Source organism: Ziziphus jujuba, chromosome 10 (assembly GCF_031755915.1).
Source record: "Ziziphus jujuba cultivar Dongzao chromosome 10, ASM3175591v1".
Classification (NCBI taxonomy): domain Eukaryota; kingdom Viridiplantae; phylum Streptophyta; class Magnoliopsida; order Rosales; family Rhamnaceae; genus Ziziphus; species Ziziphus jujuba.
This window is the reverse complement of record NC_083388.1, coordinates 1051094-1068952: the sequence shown is the minus strand read 5'-3', so window position 1 is coordinate 1068952 and position 17859 is coordinate 1051094. Positions and strand designations below refer to the sequence as shown.

The window sequence follows — 17859 nt, the reverse complement described above, 5'->3', positions numbered from 1 at the left end:
AAGAAGTTTTATATGTGTTTGTGTTTTGCAATGGCAGAATTTCTTTGGGTTTTGGTGCAGCCTATGAGTTATACTTGACATGACAGTCCGATTCAGACATTTATTTTTTTTATAAGAGCTAATAATAAAAGTAAAATCAACCCCTCAATCTTTTCGACAAGACCCACTAATATACTGCCACACATCCATCCAAAATACCACCTACACGATTTGACGTTTCAGATTCTGTACTCTTAACTTCTTCCCTCGAGACAAAGCCCATTTTCTTCTTCTTTTTCTCTCTTTCAATCCCTCACTAGCTGTTTTTCTTAATTTTTATATTATAATTTCATAAATTTATAATATATTTTTCTCTTTTACTTTACAAATCCAATGAGATTCATGCTACAGTAAACAAAAGTGGTTATGCTGCAAGCATTATAATCCACTATATCATGCTTGGATTTCAAAGGAAAAGTACCAAGAAAATAAAAATAATTAGAAAAAAGCAGTTGACGTGGTTGTACCATGCATGACCACATGTACATTTTCTTTTACTGCCCTTGACCATATATATCCAACGGTGGTAAAATCATCATCACTCCATGACTTCATACTATGGTTTTTCTGAATCAGCATGACATAAGCAAAATATATTCACATATATAAAGGTCTAGTAATTAATAAGTTAATGACAATGATTAGGCATGTGAGTTGGTTGCGTAAAGTTGTTGGTAAATTTTGATAAAGACTTGGGAGTGAGTAATTAATCATCAAATAAAGTTTATTAAATTTTTGTGGTTGATTTTGACTAAAGAATGTATGCTTAGTATGAGTAGTACATAATTAACGCACATTGATCAAACTTTTTTGGTTCCTTTTTGTAAAAAAACATAAGAGAGTGACTGACGTTTCACCCAACAACCACTATGAGGTATATATAGTCCAAGCAGGGTTTAGATTGCGTAGTTTGAAGGAAATATTATATATATAATTTTTTCTTGTCTTTTCGATTTGCCTTTTTTTAACATACAGTATATACTTTCCTTTTCTTTTCTTTTTTCTCTTTTTTTTTTTTCCCTTTTTTTTTCTTTTTTTCTTCTGTTTTTATGCATATTTGTTAAAGTCTAGTCACAATCTGTGTAGAATATTTGCTCGGTTTTTGGTTGGCTATATTGCATATAACCCGTTTTAAAGCAAAGTCTTTCTTTATTATTAATTTTTTGTGAATCCCGAGGTTGTGTTTCTGCATCCATATCTCTGCATGCATGTTTTTCGTGCCACACAATTCTGCTTACTGTCAACCATTTTATCTGCTCTAGTTTTTCACTACACCAACACACATATATATTATCATAGATTTTATAATAATTACAATATGAAATGATGTGGTCTCTGTGAATATGACAGCTGAACAAATGAAAGAATCACATCCATTGACCTTTCTCTCTCTCTCTCTCTCTCTCAACCTACATATGAAAATAGGTTGAGATATAGCCTAAGGTCCTCTGGGTTAAATATGGGTTCGGTGAGAGAGCTAGAAAAGAGGAAAATTAAAAAGCGAAAGGAAAAAGAAGTTGCAGGTTAGGTCCAATGATAATTATGGAGACTACACTAAAGGTAAAATTGTTAGAATACATTTTTAAATTCAAAATTCAAATCTCGGATAAAAAAATTGCAAAATTACAAATAAATTGCACATTAATATTATTCTAATTAAGGAATCAAATTAATAATATTATTATAATCATGATTACATATTTAAGATGGTCTCTAAAGAAATTAAAATTAAATAAAACAAAGGGAACGAAGTTCAAACATAATTAATGCAATAACAAGAATAGCAGTCACGTCCTTGACAGTTTTGGAAAGGGAAAATCACTCATAATAATATACGATAATGATAAAAATAAATAAATTTTAAAAAACAAAGGGGGAGAGAGAGAGAGAGAGAGAGAGAGAGAGTACTATTTTAAGGTTTTAAAGAGGGCGCCCCCAAAAGGTTAGGAAACGTCACCAAGCTGATGATAATGGAATACATGTATATGATACATTGATGAAAAACTAGCTGCTATTCACAGTGTACCATAAAATCAAATTTGATGCTGCTCTCTCTCTTTAAACCTAGTAGAATCCATTAGGCTTTTGAGTTCCATCTCCGGCTATTGCCGGATCTAACTTTGCTTGCTTGTTTGGACCATCCAGCTTTAGACCAAAGTGTATGTGAGGAAAATGTGCCCACTGCATTTATATATAATACCACACAATACATTAATATCAGTCCACACACACACACACACACACACACACATATATATATATATATATATATAACCCATGTACATTCTAATTAGACCATCAAAATTTAATGCTATACTTAGCCATTATGAGTTTATGTATATATATCAATCAGCAAATCAACCTGATAATCTTATCCTAAAGATCTATCATATCAATCTTCTAAATTTAAATTTCAAAAATAAGTTTAACCCAACTAAATAAATCTAAGCAAGTCCAATAGATGTGATAAAATACTTTATAGTATAATATTATTAAGTTGAACTGATAAGAGATTTGTTTGTTTATATATATATATATATATGGAAGAGTAATTACAATACTAGTTATGTATAAGAAGAAGAACAAAAAAAATAAAAAAATAAAAAATAAAAAAAGGAAGCTGAAGTAGCCCAAGTTTCATAATAATGCATATTACTCCATTTACTTTATCAATGTCAGTGCACGTATATTACTTGTTATAAGCGATTCTTCAAGACCTAGCTAATTGGTTAATGTAGAAAATATGCTCAGCAAAACATCTTAAGCAATTACCAACCAAACTCTCTCTCTCTCTCTCTCTCTTGTTTCTTTATGTTCATTTTTATCATTTCTCCTTCGTTCTCCCGATCTGGTCCAGCTGAATATATATACAAAATTCAAAATGCTAAATGTTGAAAAATCATGGTGATTGGTGATCTAATATTGTCAATAAGAGAGATTAGATCATGTTTCAAAATTTATGATTTGTTGAAAATTTTAATTTATGTTCCCTGGAATCTAATAAATTTCCAAGATTCAAAACATTTTGTGATTTAGACACACATAGAATGATTAATAAAAGATGAAACCTTTGTTCATTTGTGGCTAATCTTTTGATTTGATCGTATTGTCTACTTAATATGACTGAGGAATATTCAACCAAATTTGGAATTTACTTCATTAAATTTATAATGATATATAATATTAATAATATATTCTGCTGTGAAAACTTCAATGAAGTTCTACTTATACTTTTAATTCTGTCCTGATATATTTCTCTTAGTGAAATTCATAATTGATTCCACTATTACATAATAAAAAATAATAATTTACTATGAATCGAACATTTGTATTTATAATCAAATAATGGAAGTTAATATATGAGAGTTATCAAGATGTGCTTATTTTAAAGCATAATGAATTAGAACAATAAGAAGAAGAAAAAAAGTACTTTTAATCCTATTTAATTCCTAGTCAAGAATATATAGACGAAAACCCCACAACTTAATTTTGATCCTATCTAATTTCTAGTCAAGAATATATACATACACATATATATATATGTATGTATGTATGTATGTACATATATACCAATCTCGACAAATTAATGTATCTTTATCAAACCCAAAAAATTAATATTGACAGTATAGTCTTCTAGGCATTTTGTTCATAATATTAACAGCACAAGATGCATAAATTTTCATTTTTGTATTAGGAAATTAAGTAAATTCAATAAGAAAATAAATGGGAATAGGTCTAGAGCCTTGAATGCCTCCCATTGATCAATTAATCACTTACATTTTTTGCAGCTGTGCTGAAAGCTTCCCTATGACTTATGTCAGGATTACTAGCTTTAATCCTTTGGATTTCCTCCCTGTAGCAAAGTGAGATAACTAATTTAGTAAAGATAACAAATTAAAAAAATATATAGAAAAATAGAAAAAAAAATGTCAAGGAATATTGATTAATAATTTTAATTTGAAAGGAAAGTAGTCCAATTTTTTAACATCATCATTCATATATTACATTAACCCAATTTACATTGATTTCACGAATATAATGAATTAAGTTTGCAGATGATTAATTAACGAAATGGCCAAAAGATTAAAATTTCAAATTTAAACTTAATTTTTTTTTTGGACAAAAAATTTAAACTTACTTGATAAACCTGTTATATGCTGATGGAACCCGCTGTCTCTTTTCTGGCGCTGAAACATATATAAAACGTTGCAAATTACAATATTTACACCCTTAAAGAAGTACACAATGTAAAATTTTGCTCTCAAAATGTGTATGTATAAACAATTAAGAAAATTTTAGACCGGCTCATTTGTTGTCTGTTTATATGTAATATATGTATATATATTTAGAATAATATATATGATGTAGACAGGGATAATGACCATGCAGTACCGATCACATACGTTATCTAGATAACTGAGCATTCATATATATATATATATAACATATATATAGGTGGTGGTCCAGAGGTTGCTAGATTAATTTATAGACGCATGACAGCAGATTTTTCTCAATCATACTATTGTGATTGTAAAGATGGTTCATAAAGAGCATAGAATCCACAAGTTTCAAAAGGGCAGGCAATTGGGTTATCTGAGTAATTAATATATATGGTAAACTGGAAAACTTTACTAACAGTAAATGCACTACTACTACTACTCCTCCTCCACAAAGGAGCTTTGTAGGGCACTGCAATCAAATCTATATTAATTGAAGGGTCAAATTTCGTTACGTAAGGTCACCATCTTGATGGCCCACGCAGTGAGAGAAGAAAGGAAAACATAATCGGATCCCCATCTGAGGTATATACATTTTGTGTTTTCTTCAACTCCTACACCTGACATGTGGACTTTATTAGGTTCTTAATTATTTACTCTTTCAGCTCAATGACACCCTTCCCTATATATTTACATCATAAATTGTGCCTTAATTACAAATTTTTATTTGTTTTTTTATTTTATTTATTTATTTATTTATTTTTTGTAAAAGCATATATAACTACAAATTGTTGATTATGCATTAGCCTTCTGCTATCAGCGAACTTTATCAAATTTGGCTCCACTGAAAGCTAAGGAGATGATGAAGATTACATTTTATTCCATTTAAGGGATGAGCAACTCAACATTAGAACTTCGTTAAATGATAAATTTGCTTTATCATTGGGATGTCTCTAAGCAACAAATATATATATATATATATATATATATATACACATATACATTTTTATGTATGAAGAGATAGAGATAGGGAACTCACGGCGAATGGGAGGTAATCTAGGTTGTTCATGCTCTACAGACTCAATAGCAGAGAGCTTGTTGTTGCATTTGGAAGATGAGCCACTCTCCTTGCCACTTGAATCATCTGTGCTTTGAATCTGTTTCTGCAACTTTCAACAAAAAGCACTTAATGAAATAACTAACCCGCCATCAGTCTCTCAAACCATATTATTATTCAAAAACCCAAAACAAAAAAGGAAAAGAAATAAAAATAAAAATAAAAATGAGAGCTCCACAATAAATGACAACACTTTTAATCAGTCTCTCAAACCATATTATTATTTAGGATTAATTAGTATGTAACTTTTTAAAGAATTATTCATTAAGTAACCAAAATATTTAACATACATAAATGCTAATTTAAGATCCCAAAAAATAAATAAGAGATTAAAGAGAAAAGCAGATGCAGTACAAAATACCCCGACACTCATTATCATTTTCATATCCTTAAGTTGTGAACTAATAATTAATATTAATCCCCAAAAACAAAACAAAAAAATTAATTCCAAGAGAATGTGGAAGAAAAGAAAAGGAAAAGCCATGTAAAAAAAAAAAAAAAATGATAAAAATACCTGGGTGGGATCCTGAGGAGGAATTGTTTGAAGTGAAGCTCCCATGTTAACGGACAGCAAATTGGCACAATGCCCGCATCTCACTGTCACTATGGTAAATAAGCTGCTGCATGGAACACTAACCTGCCAAGTTACATTCATTTATAAAAATCAAATTAATTTCATAATATTCCATTCTCGTCTAGAATAAACTGTATGAGGGAAAATAAAAATTAAAAGAGCCAAAAAAAAAAAAAAAAACAAAACAAAAATGAAAGAAAAATTGGCTATTCATTGGAGAGGAGATTTTCCTCATGTAATAATTTTATTGGTTTTGTTTATCTCTTATTCCACTCTCCATCCTCTTACCCACAAAGAGACAATAACAAGCAATGTACATTAATTTGGAAAGTTTCAAGCAATTTAAAACCTAAATCAAAAAATCCTAAACAACTATTTTGATATTTTAGATTAATCAGAAAAAAACTGTGGACAATAACCACACATACTCAGACACAGTGTGTTACATGTTATGGTGACTAGTACTCCTTGGATCCATTATCATTCAGTCAAAAGCATTCATAATTACAATAAGGACTTTCTTTCACTTATTCCACAGAACCTCCACATCAATCTGTGTACTCCAACCAATGAACAAAAGTAATCACAACGCTTAGCCATAAATCAGGAGAAAGAAGAAAATAAATATAAAAAAAACAACAAGAAGAAAGAAAGTGAACAAATTGAGAAAACTATATCATAATTAATCTTTCTCAAAAAGAGTAATTAGCTAATGGGACTTTCTTGATTTGAGTTTCGAGAAAATTGGAAAGTGCCCCTATTCACAATATTGCAAAAGAATCAAGAACTACAAAGTAGATTATATGTATATATATATATATATATATAATATATAACCGGTAATAGGATGATCCTGGACGACGACAACAAAATTTGTTAGAGAATTTCTCATTCTTTTTCGTCGTATTCCTTGGAGCTAGCTAGCAAAGAAAGTGCGCTGTTCGCCATGGCGAAAAAAGAAGGCAGAAGCCGCAGCTTATAGAAACGAGCTCAGAGCTCACAGACCTCACATGGGTAATAACTATAAGGCGTTTGTTGCCGTTTGATTTCTAAAAGGGCATTTCTATCTCTCTCTTTCCCTGCCCAATATAATGTTTTCTTTCGGCGAAGCTGTTCTGGCTTCTGTGCCTGACACTCCCTCAAGGAAGATGATAAAAGAAAGAAAAAAAATTTTGGAGCCTGGAGAGAGAAAGAGAAAGACAAGAGAGGGGTGGGGGAGAAGAAAGCGACATGACTGGAACGGAAACCATTAAAGGCCATCAATGACCAGGCATTAACCACCGATATACAAACCCATAAATAAAGTAAGATGAAGTATATATCATCAAAACTTGTTCAGACTAATCTCACGGCTTTGTAAGATCAAACATTATTTTATTATTATTATTATTATTATTATTATTATATATATATATATATATATTATGGGTTTTCCGAAAAAGAGATAGGGATGGAAGAGAGGGGGGCGGGTTTTGTTCATCAGAGGCATCTCATGATGAATAACAAAAAAACAAAAAACAAAAAACCAAAAAAAAAAAAAAAAGAATAATTTTTTTTGGGTTTAGAGAGAAAGGAAAAGAGTTGCTTTTGTACTGAAATCGATCATGCAAACCTGAAAATATGAAAGAAATAAACTTCGATCACATTTATTACACACCCAAGGATGATGGATGTTACAGTAGGCATCGTATGTGAGAAACAGAAGCACCCATCCACGTCCAAAAGAAAGAGGAAAAAATTGATCAATCAGAAAAAAATTTGCAGTAAAAAAGCTTCACACGAAAACAGTGATCAAAGTTTTAACTTTCATCACTGCCATGGGAACTACTAGCCTACTATATATATATATATATATACACTAGATATATCTATATATCTATATATATAGAGAGTGGTAGAATATATATGTCATATGAGATGAGAAGGGAAGAAAAGCCTCCATGTTAACATGTACCTTGACTTAGGAAAGAACCCTAACATACATATATATATATATATATATATATAGAGAGAGAGAGAGAGAGAGCTACATACATATGGTTGTAGCCCTAGATAGCTTAGCATTATAGCCTAGTCATGTTCTTCTCAATAAACATGTGGAGCATCTTATGGCTTTACTTTAGCTGGCATTTTATTTTCTATATATACCACTCACTGTTGAGATTGTTTTGTATATATCCACCTAATTAAACCTCCTTTTTTGGGTTCTGGGTTTCTGATGATGATGATGATGATGATGAATCGCAATTTTCCACCTTCAACTATAGCTTAGCTTGGAAAAAACTTCATTATTCCCACCTCAATATCGATGGCCTCCATGAGAGACCTACTCTAAAATGGAAAAGGTGCGTACTCGAAGAAAATTTTCTTTTCCTTTAGCTTGTATAAAGGGGTTTAAATCTGTATCGCTTTGAAAGCTTCAGGACCAAAACCGAATTTTTTCCTCATAAAATATGAGATAGGAGCTGAATTCTTCCTTCTGAATCACATAATCCGAAATTGTTGTTAAACAAAAGACAAAAAAAAAGGGGAATTTTCATATTCTGGGTTACGATATTCTATTCAATCATATATATCCCAATTCTTCTTCAATTTCCTGCATATACATGTAGTACTCAAATATCAAATTTGGCTGCAAATACAGGTTTTCATGAACGAAATTAATTCTTGATCCAGAAAAAGCAAAAATAATATAGGAAAAGCAAGCCAGGGATGGTCAAATTGAGCTGTGGAAACCATAGGCGAAAGAGAAAAAGAAAAAAAAAAAAATCCTCAGAAAGAAAAAAAAAAATTATACAGAAAAAGAAAGGGAAAGAAAAATTGAAAGTGGGGGTTTGTTTGTACCGCTAAGATGGTGTTGCAGAAGTTGCAGTGAACATAACAAACACGTTCGGAAGCCATCATTTCCAGTGACATTTTTGGTACCACTGCTTTAAAATACTTTGGAGATGTATAGCCAGATCAGGGATAGAGAATTTAGAAAAAGAAAAAGAAAAAGAGAAAGAGAGAGAGAGAGAGAGAGATGCAAAAGAAAGGAGATTGTGATCAAGAATTATAGGAAGAAATGAATAAAAAGACAAAGAAAGAGCAAAAATGCTTTTTCAGAGAAAGAAAGAGAGATAAAAAATAGGGAGAGAGATAGAAGCAAGTGTCCAAAAATCTCAAGGGCAAGGATGGGACTAGTCTGGTCGGAGTGTTAAGTGGGAACTATGGAATTCTATTGGATTTTTGTAATGTGAAAAATAATAAAAATTACAAAAAATAAATAAATAAATTACAAAAAAAAAAGTGGGTTTTTATGGGAAAGGTGGATTGTGGATTTATGAGAGAGAGAGAGAGAGTGTTTGGGTTTGGGTTTGGGTTTGGAGGTGGTGGGGGGTGGGGAGGTGTTATGATTGAGAGAATGAGTGGGTGGGAGTGACCCATCTCTCTCTCTCTCTCTCTCTCTCTAACCATCTTGGCTTTCTGTAGCGGACGAGGGGGGCGAGATATTAATGCTTGGAATGTTTAGGGATGTGAGAGAGATCCACATACATACAATAACCCCTATGCTTATGGGGATGAGAGAAATTTTCTTGGAATTTCTGTCATTGTATATTTTGTGTTTCTTTCAAAGATGCTTTTCTTTTCCTAATTTTACTTCTTTCTTTTCTTTCTTACTTTCTTCTTCTTCTTCTTTTTTTTTTTTTTTTTTTTTTGGGCCTATCTCTCCCTCTATATATATCTATTATATTCCTTTTCTTTCCACATCACACACACGTAAACATCCTATTTTACTTTTCAACTACTCCTACATATACATAGATATTGTTCTAATTTTCTTACTAAATATATAGCATAAATTTAATTCGAACAGGTGGTATTGCCTGTTAAGATGAAATATCCCATGAATCACATATAATTGAGTATTTATCAACTATATAAAATGTATGATATTGCCTATATAATATTATTGTATACAGCATAATTGTGTAATTTATAGATTGTAAATTTTTATGTTTTAATTATGAAAATCACCACTAGTCATACTTATCAAAAAAATAACCACTAATTTAGGTTTAAGATCTGACGATGGAAATTATCATTCCCTCAATGTCTTGAAAAAAAATTATATACTAATATATTTCTAAAATTTTTTCTGCTTTTTTAATTTAATTTAAATTGTGGATTTTGCATATGTAAAAATTGACCATTAATCTACTTTACGTGGAGTTTGAGCAATAGGATTTTATATCTAATTATTTTCCTTTAACCTATGTAAGGCTGTTAACTGGTTAATGTTCGTCCCTTTTCTCAATTTGTGAGGTACATATTTCCTTAATTTCTTTTATTAATATTATTTTTTTAATATGAACAAAGGAAACAAAGAAACTGAACTTTAATAACTGAGCTATGACGTTACATGGTTTTAACTTTTTTTTTCCCCCCTTCCGTACATGGCTTTTAACTTGTGAATAAAATAAAAATGGTGTGATACTTCATTTGCAAGCAAAAAGCACTTTAGAAATAAGCTAACTACAACTCTAGACACTAATTTTTGTACGTTTTAAAATGACATTTTCCAGGATTTGTTACCAACTAAACTATTAAACTTTTCCAGTCAAAAAAGAAAAGTTAATTACTTAGTAGCAGGCAGCAATTGTTGCTATGGCACAACACACCTTTACTAAATATTTTGAACCTTTTTAGGCTAAAGATCTTCCAGGGATTATCTTGGATTTCAGGTTGTGAACATTTATTTATTTATTTATTTATTTTTTCAACTGGAGGTTTTGAACTTTTCACGCGTCAAAGACTAATTAATTTTTTTCTTTTGAAATAAAGGATTATATTTATTAATCAAACAAGCCCATATTATGATCCGGATATAGCTCTTATGATAATTTAATTGGCTACCACAACTATGAGTTAACTATCCCACATTTGTTTTTATTTTTTTGAAATTATCTCATATTTAGTTTATAGTTATTAAAGAGTTTTAAAAAAATTTAAAGCATTGGCAAATACAACCATATGGGTCAAGGATCAGAAATTTAACAGATTATGATGTGGATCCTATATTTAGTATCTAAATCAACATATCTCCCAGGATATTATTTTCCATGAGATTAATTCTTTCTTTATCTATATATATCTATAATTTTGTACCTAAGTCAATTCTAATTTTTTAGGATAGTTTGTGAAAAATTGCAATGCAGCAACATTGTCCTAAGTTTTGGGTACAAAATTAGGGGTCTGTCTGTCTATTACCGAACTACTTGAATCATGATGATGATTCCGGTTCTTCATAAATAATGTATAATGTTAGAGTTTTCCTTTTCATTTGAAAGGAGACTTCAACATTGAACAAATTATTATTGCCTAAAAAATAGGGACATCCACACTTTATTATTATCATTTATTTAGGCCTAAGTTTTCTTATATATATCTTATTTTTCCAGTCAACCTTATATTTTGGAAAATAAGTTTGATACACATTATCACACTTGCTTCCTTTTAGTTGTAATTTTTGAAATACATGGTATTTAATATGGTTTCCGAGAGACTTTGTACATGTTCAATTCTTGGTACCCACATTTTAATTTGTATTTGTCGAGTCGTTATTTATATATTATTTGGCAGGTATAAAACCAAATTTCTTTTTGCAAGGTGATGTACTGGGAAATAAACTAAAACTGGTAAGAAGCGGATCCAATAACGATGTACATCAAGCTATATCAATGTTACCCTTATTAATTATAACCTTTACTTTTTTATTTAATTATAAATTTTGAAGGCATAGGGTCCTAATACTGTAAAATCTTATAAATTGAGAATACTAAAATACATTTAAATCTCATCTTCTCTAATATTATTGTTTAGTACATCTCTAACAATGAATGCAAATTTTTCTTTATGTAATATAGAAATTGACATTGTTTGAATCTGAGTATGTCAAACGTAAGTTGCATAAATATACAGTTAATTTTTAAATTATTTTTTAATAATAATATGTGCAAAATTTATTTCTAGCTATTAGTTAGTTATAATTTTATTAACATTTTTTCTTTTTAAAAAAATAATAAATTGATTTTTTAAGGAACATTTTAATTTTTAAGAAGCTTAGCGATGTCTTACACAACTTCTATAAGTAGACATTTACATTTACAATTACATTTGATAATGTGTAAACTACATCAATTTCATATTCATTTTAGACACTATCATTATAGAAAAATTTCATAAAAATACCATTTATATTACTTATATGACACATTTATCTTCATAATTCACATTCCTATTGGAAATGATGCAACTAAAATCTCGCTTTTTATGGTGAAGTTCTACATTATGTTGATGAATTAATTAACTAACTGTGAAATCATGTAGATCCCACTTTAAGCAGCCAAACTGCTTGTCTCAAAATAGACCGGAAACTATCTCATCGAAGATCATTTCTGTGTGTATTTATGATTAATTTAAACTGATACAACTTGCTGCAGTACTATACTTACACATATTTAGATATTTAAAAATATTAAGTAAGCGGAACAACAATTGTATGAATGCAAGATATAACATAAAACACACCAGAAGAATATCTAAATGGCCATGGTTAGGTGGCTTTTCAAGTTATATTAATTATATCAAGTCACAAATTTCATTTACGCGACTTAGAGTTCCGTTTTATTTGAATGTAATGCAAGGCAGAAATTTAAATTGACACGAAAAGAACAAAATTTAAACTTTTTTTTTATGTGGTCATAAATATGAGGCATACATATATATATATATATATATATATAATAATCAGGAAATCAAATTTAGAAAATACATTGATCTAAAGTCCCCATTTGGTTCCTAAAATGACAAAAGCTTGTTATGTCCACACACACACACACACACAAAAAAAAAAGGACAAAGATTGTAATAATTAAAATGAGATTTATAATACCTTTGGTTATAAATGCATAATAATTTTTTATTATAACATTTTTAAATGAGATTAATCCTCTTGTAATTAACTCTTGATTATATACCCATATGAAATTACAGCATCTCCCTGCCCTAAATAGCAGAATCATTGAAAAGGTTTTTGTTTTAAAAAAAAAAAAATCTTTGTATATATTCTTGATGTGACAACAAAAATGCTAAAATTTATAAAGCTATCAGAGATATTCTTAGTAAATTTAGCTGCTCTTAATTAAATTGACATTAATTAATGCATATATATAGCCTATAATCTAATATATGTTGCTTAATTAGCTTATAATTGACTATATAAGGGTAGAATTGGCATATTATGGATGACAATAATAATTTACAATATTTATTATTTTTTTAATACTTAAAATCTAATATAGAAAAGTAAACCATTTAATTATAGGCAATTATATTGCCATATTTTTTTCTTTTTGCTATGCCCCCTGGCATCCCCTTACCCCCCAAGACTCGAAGCCAGTGTCCACTAGTCGGGCTGTGGTGTGCTAATCACGGAGCTCCCACGCGAGTCTAATTATATTGTCATATTGTGTATAAGTTGCATGAGAATTTTTCTTTTAGAAAAAATGAAAACTTTCTGCATTTATTTTTATTTTTATTTTTATTTTTTTGCCCACATATCATATTATGCCACATAACTATCATACACAATAAATAAACTACATAGCCTAGACTTGACAATGTGTTGTGTCGTATCATACTCATGTTAATTTTTTAGCCCGAACCAAGCTCATTAAACTTTTATGTTAAAATATTTAATTCAAATATGTTTATTAAATTATCTTATAATCCATAACACAACTATGTGAAACTCATTACAAAATTTATTTTAAAAAATAATAAGATATTATAACAAAAAAATTAAAATAAATATAATAAAAAAATATTTATTTATTTAATGATAAGTCGTACGAAAAATAACAAAAGAATCATTATTATTTATATAATTAAATATTAAAGATTAACTGAAGTATAATATTTAACAAAATAGTACTTAGTAATTTAATGTCCATTTCTAAAATACCCTTTTAAACATGTTAATATTTTGTTGTGTTTCGCTGTTTATAACTCGTTAGTCAATGTGTCTTATCATGTTTGCATATCATCTAACATCAATAATATTGTGCGGATTCGTATAGTATTGTTATGTCATGTAGAATTTCGTCAAATTAACATAGTTTACCATATAAAAACAATATATATATATATATATGAAGTGAAACTCAAGTAATATTCACTTTATTTTATTAAATAAAGTTTTATTTTTTATGACCAAATAAAATAAAATAAATTTTATTTGAAATTGATAAATATGTTGTTTAGCTTGTTTTTTATACTTTAATTTGTTGTCTAAAAACAATTTTCTTTTCTCCTTAAGATATATTTGTCAGCAACAATATTGTCAACGAGGAACATTAAAAAAAAAATTAGAAATAAAAAAATAAAATACCCTTTAATTACAGAGTAAATGGTTCCCAAATTAACATTACACATGTTCTAAAACTTTGATGCAAAATATATATATATATATATATATATATATGATTTTTTAACTTTATTTTAAATTTGTAGGTGTCCTGTGAAGATGAATGAGTAGTGGTAGGTCATGTTTTCGTTGATGTCAATCATCAATGAATATGCATGGCGTGCGATCTTAAGTTGACCGTAAAATGGGTCAATGAGAGGATCCCACTATCCTGCATAATAGCTTCTTTTTTTTCTTTTCTTTTTTTCTTTTTTCTTTTTCCTTTTTTCTTTTTTTCGCTTCCTCCTGCATCAGTAGCATTACTGCCTTATTAAGTTGGTAATATACATTTTTTGTTTTTGAAAAAAAAAAAAAAAAAGTTCGATGCTAGAAGTTGACATAATCAATGACGGGTGATGTTTGAACGTCTACCCCTCTTAGTTAGAGAAGAAGCTCCTTATTATCAATCTATTTGTTAGCATACACAAAAGTTGGAAGAGACTTCTTATCAACCCATATAACATTGCATGTTATATTATTATGTGTTTTTTTCAATTATTACTTGTGAAATATACAATTTATAGTTATATGTTAAATAAGATTAGTACAGTTAATATATCGAATTAAAAAATTAAAAAAAAAATTATAGTCATATGAAATGTCAAAATAAACTTGTAATTCTTACAAGATAATTATTAAATCTTTTTTTTTCTTTTTTTGTCAGAGATTATAGATATATTTAAAATAATAAAAGAAAAAATCTGAGTTGAATTCAAAATTTGAAGATGTATTTTCAATAATTTTATTACCGAGTTAAATTCGCAAACATTCAATAACAATAATGTTTAATTATGAGGAACTTATAATACAACGTCATCCATGCATAATGTATTGAAATTTTTGCTACGAAACGTTGGCAAACGAGTCTATCTTTTGGATACATTACAAACTGGACCACAGACACAACCCCATTTGTGATCGTACATTATGGTGTCTTGGCCCGTGTATAGTTAAACCAAATAGACCCAAAGAAACAATCATAACTTGTAAATCCCTGGACTTAAAACTATCCCCATTTGGGATACTGGACTTCTTGTTTAAGGATAGCCCAGACTGCTGTTCCGTGTTACAAAATCTACATGAAAGGTTGGAACATGTCTTAAAAATTAGTTTGATAGTCCAAATGAGTATTTAATTATTTCACCAAAAAAAAAAAATGTGTATTTAATTATGTAAATTTTCTTCTATAAACTAAACTTTTAAAAATTATTAAATTATTAACTTTCATAATAAATAAGATTTAAAAAATCGATATCGATAGAAATATTAAAGGTTTAAAATATAAAAATATAAAAAATTATTAAATATAGATAAATTTTATAAAAAAAAATAATATAAATTGATGGAAATTTATTTTAAAAATGAAAGTTTTTATTAAAATTTTATATTTAATTTATGTAATCAATTACTTATCAAATTGACTATAAAAATTACAAAAATATTAAATGAATTTGATATTTCTCTTAATAATGTATAGTAATCGTTGAAAGTTATAAATACATTATTATAAATAAAAAATATACAAAAAATCATATCTGATAAAAATACTTATTAATTAAAATATATAAAATAATTATTACAATTATATTATATATCATAAAATGTCATCTCAATATCATATAGAATTTCTAAATGGTTGAAAATTATTACTCTCTTCCTCATCTTTATTTTAAGATATATAATAATAAAAAATAATTATTAAAAATTATATCTCTTTAATAATTTTGTATATAACTATTAATATGCAAACTATATAGATTTTGTATTAAATTGGATTATCCCTGTTGATAATTACTATATGATATTGTTTTTTATGGTTGAATTTGAAACAATACTCATAAGTTACTACTTGATGACATTTCATAAATATTTATTGATTCATTTTGTTATATTTACAAACAAATATAATTTTTGCACATTTTTATAATATTTATCGATTTTATAATATTTATAATATAATATTTATCGTTTCTTTCTCATGCATATCCATATTTTTGTTTATATTATAATTTATATCTACTTTATACTATTTACAGAACTATTAAATTTGTTATGGTAAAAAAATAATGGGTAAGTATATAATTAAACATCAATAATATTTATTAATTTTTTAATAAATAATTTTAAAAATATTAATTTAATAGAAATTCATAAATTAAAATTTCAAATTTTTTTTATGAAAATTATGGATTCTTTAATAAAATTGTAAAAGAATTTATGTGAATATTTAATGAAAATTTTAATAAAAATTTTGCAAAAATATAAAAAATTTTGATGAAATTTTCTAAAATTTTACTTGTTTTCATTTAAGATCAAAATATATATATATATATATATATATATTTTTTTTTTACCTTTTAAAAATATTAAACTTTTGATGAAATTTCCATAGAAATTTCTATTTTTGCCTTGATGATAAGCCAATGATCCCAAACTATCTATTCACGGGTAAATGAATGGGAAAAAAAGTATAAAAAAGAATTGAAGGGTTGGAATATTCATTTTCAATTCCATAATTAGGGTAAAACATTTTTCAGTTAGTATTTTTCAATTTCGAAATTAAATATGAAATTCTTTTTTTAAAATATATATACACACACACACACACACACATATAAGAATTTCATATTGAAAACTATTACTCTCCCATCGACCATTGTTTACATTAAAAAAGAAGTTAAAGTGAAAATTATATTGAAGTTTATTAGAATTTATCATGAAATTTATTAATGTCCTTGTATAAATAGTATTTTGTTGTTCTAGACAATAATGTATAACTCTATAAATTTACAAAGGGTAAATTTACCTTCGAGACAGGTAACCTTAAATGAGTTTGGGTCCATATTATAAAATTTGCACCAATTCACATGTTCTCCATTTATGGACCAAATAAATGATATAGCTTGTTAAGTCCTTCCCAAATTAAAGTTAAGTATAAATTAGTAAATTATATGTATGAAAATGTAATATTTTTTAGTTCGACTTCTAGGAGACAAATATCACACACGTATATAAGACAATTAATGGCCCTTAATGGTATGTACGAACTGAAATTTAAAAATTAATTAATAATATAATATAAATTTAATAATATATTAAAATTTTATTCAAAAAATATTATAAAAATTTAATGAGTTCTAAATATAATTTTAAACTTAAGCATTTGAAACAATATATCATATTGATCTAGTTGTACTATATAACATATTCACCTAGTTGTAGATATAAAATTAGACACATATCATATCCTCTAATAGTTTTAAAGAAAATAAAAAAAGCATAAATAGAAATAACATTAGTGGATGACACCTTAAAATTTCACATTTTATTTTAAAATAAATGCATTCTATGATAGGGAAGATATCTTTACTTAAAATATTTAATTGACAATGCTTTTACTGCCGAA

The 17859-nt window shown here is 27.8% G+C and overlaps 1 protein-coding gene across 4 annotated transcripts; it reads right to left on the bottom strand.

The window, feature by feature from the left end:
• Nucleotides 1-1686: 1686 nt before the first annotated feature.
• On the bottom strand, nt 1687-9218 carry LOC107410267 (putative axial regulator YABBY 2). Of its 4 annotated transcripts, none has more exons than XM_016017677.4 (6): nt 8792-9218; nt 5888-6010; nt 5296-5425; nt 4178-4226; nt 3817-3892; nt 1687-2220 (listed from the first exon to the last, which is right to left on the bottom strand). In XM_016017677.4, the coding sequence occupies exons 1-6, from the start codon at nt 8861-8863 to the stop codon at nt 2104-2106; spliced, it is 567 nt and encodes a 188-aa protein (XP_015873163.3). In that variant the 5' UTR covers nt 8864-9218; the 3' UTR covers nt 1687-2103. The 4 variants fall into 4 exon arrangements, with proteins under 4 accessions (XP_015873163.3, XP_015873164.3, XP_015873165.3 ...); XM_016017678.4 differs by having other exon boundaries at nt 5296-5419; nt 8792-9173; XM_016017679.4 differs by lacking the exon at nt 8792-9218 and adding an exon at nt 7982-8121.
• Nucleotides 9219-17859: the final 8641 nt, after the last annotated feature.

Bases quoted from the DNA above. Each gene is read 5' to 3' on its own strand.
- LOC107410267 (XM_016017677.4), bottom strand. From the start codon at position 8,863: ATGTCACTGGAAATGATGGCTTCCGAACGTGTTTGTTATGTTCACTGC. The intron at 5,426-5,887 runs GTATTTTTATCA...TTTTGTTGAAAG, and splicing joins CTCCTCAGGATCCCACCCAG to TTGCAGAAACAGATTCAAAG. The intron at 2,221-3,816 runs GTAAGTGATTAA...ATATAAATGCAG, and splicing joins TCAGCACAGCTGCAAAAAAT to TGGGCACATTTTCCTCACAT.